The 19441-nt window shown below is 35.5% G+C and overlaps 1 protein-coding gene across 2 annotated transcripts in view; it reads left to right on the forward strand.

The window, feature by feature from the left end:
- lhx6a (LIM homeobox 6a) overlaps window positions 1-19441 on the forward strand; it is a 59828-nt gene that overhangs the window by 18408 nt on the left and 21979 nt on the right. For both annotated transcript variants that reach the window (XM_043720108.1, XM_043720107.1), the window contains one exon: window positions 7575-7795. In XM_043720108.1, the coding sequence (XP_043576043.1) occupies window positions 7575-7795 (221 nt within the window). The remainder of the gene's footprint in view (window positions 1-7574; window positions 7796-19441) is intronic.

Genomic DNA, 19441 nt, shown 5'->3' on the forward strand with positions numbered 1-19441 from the left:
CTATGATTGCATGGTTTATTAACATATTCAGGTGGTTAAACATACACTTTGTTCAGATATAGGCGTTTTTATATTTTGTCAAATACACTGATGTACCTTAAAACAACTACCATGATGTTTCCTTTATAACAATAAATGTTAATGCCTATAAATAAATAAAATGCATTTAGATTGCTGGATAAATGAACAATAAGAATTTTTAAAGAAGATTTTGGAAGTACTGTTTTAAGTAACAGTATAGACATCACTCCAAAGCCAACCAAAAGTATCATCTTATCCTCTAAAGGCACTTTGCAATAGAACTACATGAGGATATCAAAACTTTACATGGATCAAGTTATCTTAAACAAAAATGAAAGTAAGAATGGAAAGGAGGCATTCTTTCTCATTGCAAAAATTATATTGCACAATAAAAGTAATGGTTCATTACAATTTGTCCCAATAAAACTTTATAACATTGAGTGACCTAGTTCCTAATGGGAAAGTACCTCCGTATTATGACTGATGTTCACATATACACAGGAGTTTAGACTGACAAATTCCAATCTTCATTGTGGGTTTGCCTTGCTGTAATAATTCAGCTTGTTATTGTAGAGGCAAATGCATCATATTATAAAGGATGTGCTGCTTTGTAAAGCAAGTTTATTGAGTTGCCTGTCTCATGCTAAAAAATTGAACTGGTGTGCCTTGGAAGTATTGAAGGACAATCTTTGATCATGGATGATTGAATGATCATAATATGTTCTTTTTCTGAATACCATTCAACAATTTAGGGCTCTTGGAATATCATGTCTGAGTAATTCCATGAGAAACTAAACATAGAATATTTTGCAGTTGCATCTACTAATAATTTTCAAATATGAATTAAAGTAATTCTGTCAGTCTATCCCTATTCTCCTATTCAAAATACAGTTAGATTGAGTTAATTTATTCTTCAATATGATACATTTGCCTCAGGTGTCATAACTTATTGTCGAATTTATACTTTTTTCAGTACCTTTTACTTTGCAAATATTTATTTTCTGGGCTTCAGTTTTGTACAATTATGTTTGGAGATTCCACAAACACTAACTCATTATTTGTATGATTTTTTTAAAAATTGGTTATTTCCTGAAAAATGGGCACTGGATCTTCATCTGGATTTCCCAATCAATAGAAACTGTAAGATCTTGTTTAATAAATTACATATTTTTATCCAAAGGAAAGCAGCATATGAATAGTTAAGCTTATGTTTTTACCATAATAGCAACTTTAAACACTTGTGTTTGAAAAGTTACCCGGATCTAAATTGAGACCAGTCAACATCTTGGGTCCAATAAATACAGTGAAAGTACAGATCGCACTCAAAAAAATAAACTGAAGCCAAGCAATTGGCTCTAACATTGTTGCATAGTTGGTAGTGCAGCCAAAGTTGGTACCTGTTTGGCTTCAGACATTGTTCTTTTTACTGATCAAGTTTAAGCTTAACAAATGACTGATGAATGTGTTATACTGATGGCAGCCAAATACCCACAAGGCAATATTTTACCAATTAAAGTCTGAAAACTGCAGCCAAGACTTTTTTTTTAACATTCACATAACACCAGATTTATGGGAACAAATAATTTTCCTTTAATACTGATGTCACAATGGAACTTTGACAGCCCATATCAATTTTCTTGACATTTTAAAAAGTCCATTAAAACCAATTTGGAAACTTAAATGAACCAACATACATCTGTTCAAACAGAACACTGGATTGATCTCCCTGTGACTGGCAGCAGATCATAACACACATAGGTTCTTCAAAGTGTTAGACGGATCTATAGCCTAAGTTCTAATTTAGTTTGAATTGCAATGTGATCATTTAAAAATACAAATTTATATTTACCCTATTTAGACAGAATGTTTAAACAATGAAAAATATTTACTGCAGCAAACAAATTGGGACACAAGTTCATATGTGGTTAAATTGGCCAGATTCTAAAATGATAGCATCATAATCCAGCAAAAAAACACAACATATTGAGACAATATGATCAGAATACTAGCTGCTTCTGAAACAAAATCTTTAAATTCAGAAATACATAATATGAGTCAAAGAATTTTTACATGCAAGAAATTCATTGAAAGGGATACATGAAATAAATCTTGAAAATATTTTCAGTATCAAAGCTAGACTGAAGGACAACAGGAATAGTAATTGACAATCTGTAATAATCTAATGCTTTTGCAATGGCCTTTTTTTTTCAAAATCAATGAGTTTGTTTCATCTCCACTGAAATGGAGGCTAGTCAATATCTGTGACAACCAACACGATCTCTCAAGCTATATTTTATATGAAGATTCAATGACACTCAGTAAAGACAGTCTAAGCCAAATTATGTTTTGATATTAATAACTCTAAAGTACATTTGGATGTTCTAATTAGTCAAATTAGCAGTATTTTAATTTTCTATATTTGGTTGTTAATATTTTAAGCTGGTCTTCAGTGTATCCATCTGCAATTAAAGATTTTATCAAGTATATTGACAGAACTGCATCTCATCTCAAAATTTCATTGCATGGAACATGGTTAAAATGCATCTGAATGAAGGTTCAGAAAAAGCCTTAATATATTGGATTGAAGTTTGAACATTGCACTTTAAACATCTTTTATTCTTTATTTGAAACTTTCTTTCTATAGACTGACAGTTTCTCATCAAAGTGAAAAATGATCTCATTTAAACTTAATTCTTTCACAATTAAATTCAGACTTGTACATTGTGGACTTGGGAGTTGTTTCATAGTGAAAGTGTGTTCAATGGAATTGTCAAGTAAAGAAGTGCATTAAAAATCAGTGACTCCCAAATATACTTTGTTGATGTATTTAATGGTGCAGAATGCTTTGTTTGAGACAGCTTGGAGCAGAAATCCTGTGGGCAAGTATTCAGTTGCTGTGATTCAGATTTTAATGCATTTTAAAATCATTTCAAGAATCACAAATAGGGAATGGTTTGCAAGATATAGAAAAACATCTTTGATATTGATATATTTATATTACACTTGTTTGGCAAGTCTGTTGGTTTGGGGTTATTGCATCAAAGTTGCGTGTCTCAGAGCAACCCCCTGCTTTGCGTTGAAAAGTTTTCTTTGCAATATCTATCCTGTCAACTCAATACATTCAAATGCTGGTGATGCCAATGTGAATTTTTATGAAGTTGCAAGAAAATGTTGGCAACTATCGTAAACCTAGTCTCAGCATGACTGCAGCAGGAATTAATGTATTATAGTTGAATTGTTTATGTCATGTAATTAAAGATATTCTGAGTCGACACTATCTAATATAAGAATCAACAGAACCTGAGTGAATCTGGTGTAACATATGCTAGTTATCAATTCAATACACACTTAGAAGAAAAAGGAAAAAAGTACACTTTTAAAAGTATGAATTTAAAGTCCTGAAGCAATATATTTGAACTGTGGTCAGTGTAAGATAGGAACTGTAGCAACCAATTTACAAAAAGATCTGAATACCAGCAATGTGAGAATAACCACATATTTTGTGTTTCTGGTGACATTGATTTAAGGATAAATATTTCTCCCCTTCTCTGCTTGAAGCCAGTGATATGGGACTTTTTAATCTCTGAGAATGCAGATAGGACCTGAAGTTAGTGTCTTATATAAAGGAGGGAACTCCTAAAAATGCAATAATCTCTCAGTGCTGCATTGAATCATTCCTCCAGATTTTCATGCTAAAATCTTTGGTGTGAATCTCAACCTTCGGATTTAGAGGTGAAAATCCTACAATTAAGTTGAAACTTTACATATTTCATACCTGAGCAGGATTTTTGTTTTTACCTTCCATCTGCACTACCCCCAGGCTACGAATATGTAAATGGTGACTTCATAAAATATTTTTGATAATCCAGTGACAAAATATAATTAAACTTTCTTATGGAATGAATACTTAATGGAGGTTATATTCATCATCTGGGATTTACTGTTTTAATACAGTACTTGTAGATGTGCTTTGGCAATGCAAGAGGAAACCTGGTTTATCACTTTTCTGACTATAATCTGCACTATTGGCAGTTAAATAAATGTGTTCTTACCTTAAAAGAAATAAACTCTCCAGACTGTAAACTAAGGATATGCTCACCATAAGTATTCTGGCAAATTTCTAAAAATACTCTCCATTGTTACAAATGTTGGTTTTTGAAAATAACTTGAATTCCTATTTATTTTGATTGATAGGAAAAATTGCAACAATAACAAGTTCTGGCTTCTATTACCCTTTAAAGACTGATTTCCTTTTTTCAGTTTGTGAGAAACTATTATGTTTCCCATCGCATATTGCTTCCTGCAATAATATTCTGCATGAACGTAAGGCTAAATGAAACTGGACCAACTGAGAACAAAGCACGGAGCAAACATATGTTATCTTTATAGAGCTGTAGATGTTGAACATTATAATCTGAGAATATCCTTTGGATTAAAAACTTGCCTTTACCAAAGTACTTCCCCTCAAAAGACAGTCATCTGGTAATATATTTCTAGTGGTTAGAACAGAAAGCAGTGCTTCAAAAATACTTGTACTTTACTTACAGAAGAATATTTACTGTACTTTAAAGCATTCACTGACTATATAGCATTTTTGGAACATTTATGTAAATTGGTAAGAAATAAGAAATAGGAATATGAGTGAACATATGAATATTCAACTGAGAAAAGTATTAGCCCAACTGTGAAGCTTATTACAGTCAAATAACCTGTTGATACTGGCTAAGGTACTTGAGAGTAGTAAAGACCCATTGGACTATGTTCAGCTTGGTCAGGCACTAGCAGGAGGATGGGCTCGGGGAGGTGAGGAGGACAGGAAATGAATGGTTCGGGAAGGGTTTGGTATGGCAAGAAAAGTTTGGAAAATAAGTTGGGGATTGAAGGCAGAATTAAATAACTGAATTTAATAGTTGCATGTTGTGTTGTATTCACAAGACGCTTTTACTTACTTAACAAAGTTTTATATACATCAATTTTAGAAGGTGCTAAGCCTATCTGGGTCAAGGGGAAGAGATGTTATTGTAAGATGGTAATTATGTTTCTGTTTAATGTATTTCTGTTTTGCTTCAGTACAGTTTGGCAGAGAAATTCCATTTAAGTCTCTGCCTTTAGCCAAATCAAAACTGAACTACATATTTCTAAGATGGTACATAAATGCCAGCAATTTGTTAAAGTACACGATCAATGTGTAAGGATGGTGTTGTCTTGGTCCCCAGCAGGCATGTGGAGAGAGCAGCTAAACTGAAAAAGCTCTGCTTTTAATGAAAACAGATATCACAAAATCAAGGCAATTACCAATGTTTAAAGGACAATTGCACACAAATTACAAGCCTGGAGAGGCTGAAGGGTCACTGTCCAATTGGGTTTTGTTTGTTCAACTGAGTGCAGCTACTGGTAGCAGGACTTAGAAATTTGTTTGTTGGATTCTAGGACAAGTCATAATGTTTTAAAGTTCTTCTACCTCTGTCAGTTAATTTTTTGTTCACTGAGCCAAACTATTTTGTTTAAATTTTTAATGTTTGTTATTTTTACATATTTTTATAAGTTCACAAATAAGTTTTCTTTATTGTTTAAATTAAATTAGAAGAAATTAAATTCTGCTTCACTACAAGTAATGTGTTGGCAACTTTTTATAAACGCCATTCTAAAAGGAAAGCCTAAAGTTTCTCCTTCAAAGATAAATGTTCAAGTTCAACAGATCATTGACTTTATTTAGGCTCATTAGTAAAAAGAACTGTTAATAGAATAATTTCTCCATCAGTGAAGAAATGTTTTTAAAAAATGAAATCACTAAAGAGAACAAAGTAAAAATGACAGAAGGTTATTTATTTAGTAGCCATTAAATGCAGCGTCTTTATCTGGATTAATTAAGTAATCATCACTGAATATTAATTACTTAGTTAATACATATGTGCAAACTGTCTTGGAAGTTATAGGCTACAGTCAAATATTACTGTACTACAAGTCAAACATGCATCGTGTCTTAAACATTACCGTGGAAAGATGTGTACATGTTGGCCACCAAATTAAATATTGAAAATGGTATATTAAATTCCAGAAATTAGGTGGTAAAAATGGTCACTGAAATCTCAGCTTGACATCTCCACGCTGGCCCATTTTTGGTTTCCTCGGCCCACATCTTCCATCCGAAAGCCTTTATCGGTGGAACTTAGAACTTTCAGTTCTGATTCTGGTGTCTGCCAGTCTTGTGAAAATTAACTAATGCAGCACCAGCCCGCTCAGAAACGTACGCATTTAGTAATAGGGTAATCTGTTGATGTATTATAAAATAATACAAGTTGACTCTTAAATTGAAGTGCTGTAAAACAATGCTAAGAATTACAAACATTCTGCCTTTTGAAAATCCACCATGCGCTTAAATTTAATAGCATTGTTTGATACACTTTACAATTAAATCCGCGTGTGCCAATAGTGATCATTAGATTACAATGGGGAAACTGGAAAGGAACAAAGGAAGAGAGAGAAGTTGCACATTGGAATATGATGTTAAAGATTCCGTTTCTAAAATTATTATGAATATCATAAATTAATTGCACAATAATTTAAACTGTTTATGTCGAAGATAGTCGATGCAAACAGCAGTATGTCCTGCGACTCAGCACTGAAGGAGTTAAAAGTTGAATTGTAAGGATAGAGTTTTGCCTGTAAAAGATTATTAATACCGTCATGGCATTTAAACAAATAAACACAAATCCATGTTAAATAACGTCTGCAGGTTGTGTGTTATAAACACCTTATTGCATAGTCTGGATTTTGCTTCTCTTGGCTCGTCCTCCCAAACTATAGCTTTGTCTCTGAATCTCAAAACTGTGCCTTAACTTGGATTGTGGAGTTGTAGTAAACAAAGGATTGTTAATTACAAACAGGACAAAAAGAAAGTTACAAAGTTACAATGCAATAAGCAGAGCCGTCAACTTTTGGGAGAAAGCGTTCCTCAGTGGGATTCATGATCAAAAAGAAATAGAGATCACGAACGCAGTTAAACATATGGAACTATTTTTTAAAAATGTGCTGATTTAAAATGTGTCATATTATTAAACTATAGGAGTGACTCTCCAATTTAAATCAGTAACATTTAACACGCCTGATTATGATACATAAATAGGAAAGATGGATCAAACTTCTTCTATGAAGCTATCATTTAAAAGTTGTAGGAAACTAACATTTACAAACTGTAACTTAATCTTTACTGGAGGGGGAGCACACCCTCGGGCCAATCTATAATCCAGCGAAGAGAGTTGTCCTTTTCTGAAACCCTGATCAGGCCCCTAGTTTAAGAGTCATATGATGATTACCAAATTCACTAAACCAGGTATGTCTTCAGCTGTTTCTAATGGTATGAATTAATGTTGGGGGCATGCAGGACCAGATTTCTTTAATTACTTTTTCATTAGATGTCATGCTCAAAAACTCACAATATTTCAGACCACCCACCATTAAAGCTTCATTTCCTGACATTTTATGATACATGACTTCAGCTACACATCTGAGACTTAATTGCATTTTCTGATGTATTGTTTCCTCTTTTCCAGCCGGTTTGGCACGAAGTGCGCCCGTTGTGGTAGGCAGATCTATGCCAGTGACTGGGTACGGAGAGCACGGGGTAATGCCTACCACCTGGCATGCTTTGCTTGTTTCTCCTGTAAGAGGCAGCTCTCCACTGGGGAGGAATTTGGACTGGTCGAAGAAAAAGTCCTGTGTAGGATCCACTATGATACCATGCTGGAAAACCTCAAGCAAGCAGCGGAGAATGGTAATTGTAGTGAGATTGTTCATCGGATTGATTTGTGTACTGCATGTGCTTTCAAAACAGCAAAACAAAACAATATATACTGTTTGTGTATTTACCCAGTTAAATACTGTAGCACATTTAACCAAGAGATGTTGTGTTTGGGATTAAGTTTTTTTAAAAAGAAAGGATTGGAGCGCAAGTAAGATGTTCTGTTTGTGAAATGTTGCACCCCCATATTCACTTGTTAATTCTTTCAACAAGTCAATATAAACAAAATACTGTAGAATGTTTGATATGGAAGAGGTTTGGCTTTTGGAACATTCTGTTGTATCTTGGTGACACTTGGTAAAGTCTGGCTGTAATTGTGCTGGTCATTGAGTCGTATTTATGTCTGGTTCAGCATTTTGCACTTCTGCCTGTATTCTGTGTTGTAGTTGAATCAGAAATTGTTTGTTATAGGAATGATTGGAGTTAGGTGCTTCATTCAGGAGTTAACTTGGAACTGGATGCTCATGTGGTTTAAAAATGCCTACAAAACAATAGCGCTAACCAAAGAAACAATGTTGATGGTGTTCTTACATCTTTTCTGCCTATTGCCTAGTTTTCTTAACCCTGTTTTTGCTCCTATATACCATCACACACCAGGTGTAGATGATAATTACATGTCCATCATCAATGGCAATTCAGAACTGGACAACAGGACACAATTCTGTCCTTATAAGAGGAAACAATACATCAGAAAGTGCAATTAATTCCTAACAAAATTAGTCATTACACTTTGTTTTCCTCTGACCATTGAGTGCTTTGTGCCCATATGATACTCCATCTAATAATTTGAGCAGGGAACACATTAGACTCTCCTTCCTGAGTCGTCACAACAAACAACAGGTCATAAAACTAATGGTCGAGAGACACTCATCTGTTTTATTTTGGAGTAACAATAATTATTTTATTCACATGTGCAAAGGTGGTCATTGCTGGCTGGACAGCATTTATTGCCCATCCCTAGTTGCCCTTTAGAATGTGGCACTTTTGAACTGTTGCAGTCTGTGTACTGTAGGTTGATGCACAATGCCCTTAGGGAAGAAATTAGGTGTCTTCCTAAATGTGTAACTCTCTGCATTGTAATGTCCTACACCAGCCATTCTTATGACTTGTTGAATTTATATTAATTATCTAGTTAAAATCTACAGCCACCAGTAACTGTTGCAAACATATCTCAGAGATTTTGCCTGTGGTGTCAGAGGCTTAGTGTCAAGTGATAGAATATGTAGAAAGAAAAATTTTTTTTCTGTCAGGAGATAACTTTCAATTAATGCTAGCATTCGGTGGTGATATTGAAAAGCAAGTCTCCTCACACATGGGAGTGTAAATTGGAATAGGCACTTCCAGAGAGGAATAGGCACTTCCAGAACATAGGCCTCAAAAAAAAGAGTAAATGCTGTGATTGGTAGATTTTTGTTTGGTATGGAGTCAAGATGGGCAAATAGAGTTAAAGTACAAATTGATCAAGGTTTTATTAAATTGGCTTTAACAACCATATATCTAACTCCGGTTCCTATGTTCCATGCAATTCAAATTCAGAAAATAGAATTAAAGTACAGTATGGTAACCAGCCTCTGGATAATTTTGGATGTTTTGTTTGAAAGTAACAATAAATTGTTCATCTTTACAATCATTTTCCTTTATGTTTTGTACATTATGATAATACTTCAAAGAAGCAGTAGCACTTAATTAGCCTGAAATAATATTCCACAGCTGCAAGTATCGATTATTATCCAAACAAATCTATCGGTAAACAAATGACTTGTGGTAGCAATTATCTTAAAGGATTTAGCATAGATATGGTGAATCAGACAGGGTCAGTTTTACAATAACCGTTAAGCCCACAAAGATCATCTTGGAGAATTTTATCAGAAAGGCACTATTCCAAAAGTTCTTACAAGCCGGCTGAATGTTACCTGGTTATTATCATAGCCTCCTTCTCTGCTGTACTATTCTATTTGGTGACCAATCAGTGCTGATTCTGTTGAAGAACAACTCAATGTATCCCATTTCCCCACTCTTTCCCCAATACCTGCAGTTTTTTTTGAAGTTATTGAATTCCCTTTTGAAGGTGTCTATTGAATCTGTATTCACCATCCTTCCAGGCATTACATTTCAAGTCCTAACTATCGTACAAAAGCAAAATACTGCAGTTGTTTTAAATCTGAAATTAAACCTGAAAGTACTAGAAATATTCAGTGAGCCAAACAGCATCTGCTGCAAGGTCACATAACTGAAACATTCAGTTTGTCTTTCTCCACAGATGCTGACTGACCTATTTCCAGCATTTTCTGTTTTTATTTTTATCCACTTGTTCCATTTTAAACTAAAGCTTTTCCTCATGTTGTTTTTTTTGTCAACCACCTTAAATCTGTGCCCTCTGGGTATTGACCATTTGAAAATTGGAAACAGTTTCTCTTTAATTACTGTATCTAAACCAATCATGTTTTAAGCACCACCTCTCAATCTCCTCTTAGTTTTCTTTACTCGAAACAAAAACAATTGCAGCATCTACTGTATATCTAATATAACAGTACTCTTTCCTTTCTGAACCAATTCTGATAAATCCTAACAAACTCTTTTTCCTGAAGTGTGGTTTTTCAGAATTGGACACAACATCCCAGCTGGTGGCAAGATGGTGTTTTATAAAAGTTAAACTTAACGTCCCAGCTTGTGCAGAAATGTTATCTCATATTAGCAATGTTTCTTATTTTGTAGTGGGGCTTAGGGTAGACGATTGCCTCAGCCAGCAGAATAATGTGTTGTGGGTGGAAACACAATGTTTACTTTGAGTGGTGTACTGGTACTCTGGCCTTTAACCAAGCGACTGGGCTGGGAAATCAGTCACATCAATATACTCCATTGAAGATAAAGATGCTTTCATGTAGTAGCTCTCATGTCCACTTATGTTGTCTTTACAAAGAAATTGGAAATTAGAATATGCAATCATTTTCATCTTAATTGTTATAATAAATTGTTAAAATTACACTATCCTTGAACTATAATCAGAATCACTCACAACTTTGCCAATGGGAAAGGCCTACACTTCCAACAGCACCTTAGTAACAACTTATTCGCTAATAGTTTCTCTTTCAGTTGTGATAGTATTGTGTTGTTATCATTTTCTTCACACACAATAAATGACCAACCAAAAGACTAATAATGACTGGTTAGCTGTACAACAATGTGCCCGTAACATGATAAAATATTCTTAATAGGAGTAAGTAGCAAATTAAATTTGTTACTAAGTCACATAAGGAGATGTGGGACAGATGATGAAGTCGTTTAAAGGAGAGTTTTTAAGAAGGAGAAGTGAAAAGATTTCAGAAGGGAATTCCACAGCTTAGGTTCTGACACTTACAGGCACAACAGTCAACAGGGACTGTACAGCAAAAGAATTAGGGATGCACAGGAAGTCAACCTAGGAGAAACACATAAATCTGAGGGCTGTTGGGCTAAGAACATTAGAGATGGTGAAGAGGAGATGACATGAACGGATTTGAAAACAAGGATTAGAATTTAAAAATTGAGGCATTGGGAAACAGAGAGCCAATATGTGTCAGTGAGCTCATGTACAACAGTTGGACAGAACTTGACACAAATTTATAAGCAGCAGAGTTTTCAGTGAGCTCAGGTTTACAGAGCGTTCAAGATAAGAGGCTAACTGGGAGAAATTTGGAATAGTTAAGACTAGAATTAACAGAAGACTAAAGTTAACAATAGCATGAAGAAATTTAGCTGCAGTTGAAGAAGGAGGGTTGGAGATGTGCAATGATTTGGAGGCAAAGTTTGGTGGTCCTACTATTGCAGAGTACATGAAGTCTATCCAATGGTATCTTACAGTTAATGAAGCTTTGTTTCCTGTACAACAAAAGTAAATAAAGACACATAAAATGCAGGGAATGCTCTCCTGTTTAGACACCATCTGAGGGGAGAAGCAGAGTCAATGATTCATCTTTCAAGGAAAAGGTGACAAAATGGTTTTCCCATGGGCCTCAAGTTTAAAATATCAAACTCGTTGAAGTGGATGAGAAACCCCATCACCAAAAGAAAACAGGGTTGACAGCAGAGTTAAAATGGAAATGCAAGGCTTACCTTTCTGCTTCCTCATCCTGATTCTCAAGCCCTTCCAACAGGTTTCCAGGCATTTGTTCGAACAGAGTGGGTACTCCATTAATCAATGCAATGCACAAGCTTATTGCAAATGTACAGCCTACTGGACAGCATGTTGATTCTGCATAATAAGACCTGTATCGAGATACTCAGTACTCATCTATTTAATGCTCGAATTAGTTTTGAGGGAGCAGAACAAGCAAGATAGTGGTTCCTCCAAGTTCTGCAGGAATAATGCAGGATTCTCCTCCTGGCATCTTACCTTTATTCTTTACTTTATTCTTGTCCGGGTTGGCCTCTGAGCTGTCAGGTATTGTGTTTTGTTGCTTTCACTGCACATATGTCAATAAAGCATGGCTCTAGAAACAAATAGGATCTGTGCTTAGATGATTTATATCTTAACACAAGCTATTCACCTTGATAATATACCTGCACATCCGAGATTACAAACATTTGTCAATCTCTCTTCAAAAATTTCCAACTAACTCTTCAGCGCCAACAGTGCATTGAAGGCAGAATTCCAGATTTCCATTAATCTCTATGAGAAAAGAGTGTGTTTCTGTGAAATGTATTACATTTCAGGTGCTCCCAAATTTGCTAGGGTTACGAAGCTGCAGACCAAACTGGAGCAGTATACAATATTGTAGGACAACCACTTGTAGGCCAATGAACCAAAAGAAGAGACCCAAAGGCCAGGCTTGCTTTGGTCTCCTTTTGAGGCACAGTGTGATCATGTGAAACTTATAGCACAAGCTGGGACATTTGAGAAACCATATTTTGTGACAGAGCTTCAGGAAGAACTAGTCCAGTTTTAATTAGTAAAATTAACAATAACCCCATGAGTTGGAAACAGAATTGCTTTACAGCAGCTGTCGTATTGCACATGATTCACTCGACTTGAATACATTGTCTTTCTGATAAGGCCATAAGCCACAAGAGCAGAAGTGCACTATTTAGGCCATCGTATTTTCTCTAACGTTCAATGAGATCATGTTTGATATAATAATCCTCAACTTCACTTTTCTTGCCTATTCTTGTAACCCTTGATTCTCTTACTGATTAAAAATCTGTCTATCTGCAGTAAAGAATCCCACAGATTCACTACCCTCTAAAAGATGAAATTCTTCCTCATCTCTTTTTAAATATGGATGACAACTTATTCTGATATATGTCCTTTGGTCCTGCACTCTCCCACAAGGAGAAACAACCTTTTCTCATCTTTTCTGTTAAATCCCTCAAGAACTTTTCATCTTTCCATAAGGTTGCCTCTATTCTTCCATATCCCAATATACTCAATCGACTCAACCTTTCTTCATAGGACAATTCTTTCAGTCTAGTGAACCTTCTCTTGACTGTCTCCAATAACATTATCTCTTTCCTCGGGTAAGAGATACAAAATTATTCATTGTATTCCAGCTATGCCATCTATAAGTTTGGAAAAACCTCCCTATCATTTGCTTAATTATTATAAATTGTACGTCATGTCTCCCACTTGTCCCTCAGCTGTCTTCAGTGAAAAGGGGAAAACTTTGAAGTGGGGAGAAAATACCAAGTACTATTGTACCTAGTTATTGAGTCTGTTTCAGATAATGGATGGCGATATATCTCTAAAGTCTTACCCATTAGTGACCCTAATTAGTGACATTAATATCAGTGTTTTCAGACTTGGGGATGTCACAATACAGCCCAGCAATTTAATATGATGTGTGTCCTTTCCAATAGAGAGACATCAGGATTAGCAACCTCACTGGTTATTTCCCTCCCTTATCTGGAGGCATTGATATTTTCCAATTCCTAAGTATTTCCAAGTTTAGATCCTACAACCCACACAGGAATCAAACTTGAACTCCTTCTTTGTCTTAATAACACACCACAAGGTGCAGTTGCTCAATGAGCTGCTGAGGGGGTATACTACATGGCTAAGTGTGCAGAAAATCAAAATAAAAGGCTTATGTTCAGGATATCTCAAGAGAGGGAAAAACCACCAGTTCATCTTAGTCTGGCCCTCTTCCATGCATTTCTCCTGGCACTTTAGCATGGATTACTGTTAGTGTTAGAATCACAAAGTATACAGTGTCTGCCCTCGCAATGGAAAGAGATTGACCAGAAGCAAGAGCCCAGGAGAGTAGAAAATAGAGAAAAGTTGAGGAAAAATTGTAAATAGAAAAAAGGCTTGTCTTCACAAACATAAGCATATACTGTTTAACTAGGCCAAAACATAGCTACACTTTGCCAAATATTTCTCAGATGTCATGGCAATAGAGACACATTGGCAGATTCTAAACCCACAGGCACATTCATCTTGTAGATTCATCTCACCCAGACATCTCCTCATTTGATCTCCTGAAGGAACCATTTTAAGCCAAGGATAGAAATCTAGTTGCACTCTTTGAAACCATTGTTTCTAATGACAGTAACATACTTTCGCAAAATTCCAATTGGAGAAAAATATTAGAGGTGATATGGATGGACACTGATCTTTGCAATACAAATTATTTCATTGATAACATGTGCAACAATTTGTATATAAAGTAGTCCCTTGAAATACTTCAATTGTTCAGATAGATTGCAATGATCTATGCTATTTTTTTGTATTCCGTATTGCGTTTAATGAATTCCCCACTATAAGAAACAGATTAAACTATCTGAAATTAAATCTAATGCAATTCTAGAGTACAAGCTCTATCTACACAATGATTTGTAAAATATACTTCCTTGAAATGAACAGGTGAAATCCCAGAGCAATTACAAAATAACAAGAGCCTCTGCTAAGAACAACTGGGACATGTGTCCATGTGCTCTCAGTAACACACAAGCCTCTTACTAAACATTTCCTCCAGCCATAGGCTTCAACTTTCCTTCTTAGACATTAGAAATTGGCATCTTTCCTTCAAGAATGCAAGATCTTAAATGTAAATTGTAACTTTCACAGCCTCAGAATATGCTGAAGTGTTTTACTTTCAATGATGTACTTTTGAAGCTATAATGTCAATATTTTTATACAGGAAATGCACTGTTGGAGATGACCTCAGTTACTGATCAGTGAAAACATTGACTGACATTTGCTAGGCATTTGAGTTTTACAAACTCAAAGTTCTACCTCCAAGTTAACAATTGTTCTTGGGTCTCATTCTTCTCAAAGTGGTTCACATATCAAATGGAAATTCCCAATGATGGAACTGCTAGGATCAACTTAGGAATTAGAACTTTTTAAGAGCTGCATTATAAGTAGGTAAACATATAGCCAACTTTTCAGTGAATGAATGTTCATGTAAAATATATCAGACTGTTCATTATAACCTTAATTGAAGCTTCAGTTATTACATTTTATCTGAAAATTCAATAAATCTGAAGTGATAAAATGTAACAAAATAATATTTTGTAAACTACTGCAAAGTTAAATCTTGTTGTGTTAACATCCAGACGTTATTGCACATAGAGTGTAATAGGTGATAATGATACCTTGAGTGAAGATCTGGTTTGTTGCTGGATTGGAATGGACAGTCACCACAATTATTTGGAGAATGTAATGCTTGTACATTTGAATGTGTGGTCTTAAGGAAAATTCCCTTCATGTGGTCAAATTGCTTGTAAATTTGGAGGCGTTTATTGTCAGTGGAGAGTTATACAATAGGAGAAAGTGAGGACTACAGATGTTGGAGATCAGAGCTGAAAATGTGTTGCTGGAAAAGCGCAGCAGGTCAGGCAGCATCCAAGGAAAAGGAGAATCGACGTTTCGGGCATGAGCCCTTCTTCAGGAGCTATACAATAGAGTTATACAATAGTCTTTTTTTCCAAAACAGTTAATTTGTTTTTATTGTTTAACTTTTGACAGCTTCCTCACTTTGAGAGTGTGACTTGCTGCCAAACAAAAGCTGTTTGTCACTGGCCAATATCCAACAGTTTGATGTCTAATGTAAATATCCAACAGTTTGATGTCTCATGTGAAATTGTGAGAGAGCTGGAAGATAGATGAAGTGAGGTGTGGAATAATCAACGTGGAGATAGAGGAATGCTGGGGCAGAATTAGGGTTGAGGATTATAAATGTTCTAGAACAGTACTTTGAGGATTAAACACAGACTGAGAGTTTCACTATACTGTTTTTCTGAATTTGGTAAACTTTTCCTTGTCTCTTTTCCTTTAATATTTTCCTTTATATAGGCACATAGTTGTTGTGTTTAAATCAAGTTATTGGGAAATCAGATATTTAGATTTGTTTGTCCAATTATCAAATGACTTCTTTGCTCAAGCTCATAAGTGCAAGTTGGCAAAGCCAAGGCGTAAGGATACCCAGGAAGTATGTTTTTTTCTAATTCACTCATGGGGTGCAGACATCACTGGCTGCTCAGCATTTATTGCCCATCCCTTATTGCCTTTCAGAAGTGGTGGTGAGCCACCTTCTTGAACTGCTGTACTCCATGAGGTGTTAGAAAGTGCTGTTAGGAAGGGATTGTCAGGATTTTTACTGAGTAACAGTAAAAGATTGGCAATATAGTTCTAAATCAGGATGATATGTGACTTGGAGGGGAACTTGCAGTTGAAGATGTTCCCATGTATTCGCTAATCTTGTCCTTCTAAGTGATATAAGTCATGAGTTTGGAACTTGATGTCAAAGGAGCTTCATCAACAGTGCTCTAGAGCACTGCAGACTCACAGCTCAATGATCATATTACTAAGGGCTCCAAACTTCCATCACTATACGTACAAACCTGGGAGAAAGTGCAGATGCTGGAGATCAGAGTCAAAAAGTGTGGTGCTGGAAAAGCGCAGCTGGTCAGGCAGCATCTGAGGAACAGGAGAGTCGACGTTTCAAGCATAAGCTCTTCATCAGGAATCCTGAATTCTTGATGAAGAACTTATACTTGAAATGTCAACTCTCCTACTCCTTGGATGCTGCCTGACCGGCTGTGCTTTTCCAGCACAACCCTGGTACCACCTTGACATGAAATCCCCTTCCTAAATCTCCTTCCCAAGAAAGATGGTTAACCACTGCAGATTTTAATCACAGTCTACAAACAATATTGGCAGAAATGCAATTGATCAAAGTAGATGAATAGTCTATCATACTGATACACATTGTACTCTGACAATTGGTAACTCCACCTGTTGGATGCACTGGATTTTGAAAACCCTTGTGAACCTTAACAGAATAAATGTTGAGAAACAATTTCCCTTGCTTGGAGAGCCCGGAGCTGAAGGTCATAAACTCAGGATACGTTGTCAGCCATTTAACACGCAGAAGGTGGTGTTTTTTCATCATTCAGAGGATTATAAATATTTGGAATATCTTGCTTCCAGAGGACTTTCGAACCTCAGTTGTTGAGTATATTTAAAAGTATTGGATGCCAAGGCATGTGGATAAGACAGGAAAGTAAATTTGATTGGCTATGATCCTGATGAATGGTGCAGTAAGCTCAATGAGCTATGTGTTCTACCCCTGCTGCTATTTCTTAATACACTGATCAGACTTAATTTAAATAGTTTTAATTAACTTTCTTCACATTTGTTTTGGTTAGTTGATTTGTGTGGAAGCCCATCATGATATTGTGCATTTGTAGACCTTTTAGTGTGTGATACGCTAGGTAGGAAGTTAATGAAAATCAGTGATGTCAATGCGAGACAACCACGTCCTTCTGAATCTTACAATGCCCTGCGATCTTATATAAATTGATGACCTCATCTATATATTGTTCATAAGAATATAAAAGATTCCATGATTTTCTGATTACCTTATGTACACTACACAACAATCAAAAAATAATCTTAAAAGTGATTGATTTCAGTGAAATTATTCAGTAGCTTTTGGGCTCGTTTTTTTTATCCTGAAATAAAATAAAACAGCTGAATTTTGGAACAGCCAAAAATTATTTACGTACTACTTATCAATAACAGAATGACATTAGTTCTTGCAAGTCTCCTCCAATAGGAATTATTTTTCAGTGTGACTTTTAAACATTGATCATGATCTACCCCATCAGCTGTCTTGCTATTAAAATGCTTACACTAAACAACAAATTTTAATAGCCACAAAATGTTAGAATTTATCTGAATTTTGACACACAATATGATCATCAGTGGACTTGCTGATAAATAAATGGTTTTATTTGCTTTTGCATTGGACAGATTGAATGCTTGTCTCCTGCTATAATCACCATGGGAAGGTCAAAATATTTCATATTCCCAGCCTTTCCTTTAATTTAAACTATTGTGCAGCAGCATGTTGAATGGTTCAATAGCTCAGACACACAGCAACTTCATAAGTTCTTCATCTGAATTAATATTGTTATAGAATTGTTAATATATAGAAGAAAGTTCTTTGGCTTGTCTTGTCTGTGCTGCCCCTATAAGGCTTGCCACATCTCCACCTTCACCCTATAACCCTGCACATTCTTCTACGTCAGATAATAATCTAAATTCCTCTTAAATGCCTCAATTGAACCTGCCCCATCCACAATCTCTCAGGCTATGCATTCCAGATCCTAACCAATTGCTGCATGATGACGTTTTCCTTCATGCCAATATTGCTTCTTTTGCCAATTGCCTTCAATCTATGCCCACTGGTTGTCAATCCTTTCTCCAATAGGAACTGTTTCTCACTGTAGACTTCCTTTAGACCTATCATGACTATAAACACATCTATCAAAAATCTTGTCAACTATTTCTTTTCCACAAAATTAGTCCCAACTTCTCTGAACCATCTGCATATTTAAAACCATTCCTGTGAACCAGGCCTACCACTTCTGTAATACCTTCACATCCTTCCTAAACTTCAGTTGAAGCCAATCCAGGGTTATAAACAAATTATGTTTAACGTAACTTCTTTGTTTCGTACTCTATGCCCCTACTGATAAAGCCTAGGCTGCTATCTACATTACTAGTCACTCTCTCAACTTATCTTCCCACCTCCATTATTTATGTACATATACATCTCTGTCCCTCTGCCTCTGCACCCCAATTAGAATTTTATATTTGCTTTATAGTGTCTCTTGTGTTTTCCTGTCAAAATGATTCACTTCACACTTCTCAGTGTTACTTTCATCTGCCATTTCACCACCTCTTCCATCAACCTGCTTTTAAAGTTACACACTACTCCTCACAGTTCACAATACTTTCAGGTTTTGTATTCTCTATAAATTTTAAAATTGTGCCTTCAACACCAATTTAAAGTCATGAATATATATCAGGAAGTACAAGAATCCTCACACTGGCCCCTGGGAACTCTACTATAAAGCTTCCTCTTATCCAATAAACAACCATTAACCACTACTCTCTATTTCCTGTCACTTAGCCAATTTTGTATCTTTTTGCTATTATCCTTTTTATTCTATGGGTTCTAACTTTGTTTACACTGTTATGTGATATTTTTACCAAATGTCTTTTGGAGGTCTATGTATACCATAGCAACCACATTTCCTTTATTAACCCTCTCTGTCATCAAAAACTCAAGTTGGTTAAATCCAATTTGTCCTTACAAGTCAGTTTTGGATTTCCTTAACACAGAATTTTGT

The sequence above is a fragment of the Chiloscyllium plagiosum genome, chromosome 30 (assembly GCF_004010195.1).
Source record: "Chiloscyllium plagiosum isolate BGI_BamShark_2017 chromosome 30, ASM401019v2, whole genome shotgun sequence".
Classification (NCBI taxonomy): Eukaryota; Metazoa; Chordata; class Chondrichthyes; order Orectolobiformes; family Hemiscylliidae; genus Chiloscyllium; species Chiloscyllium plagiosum.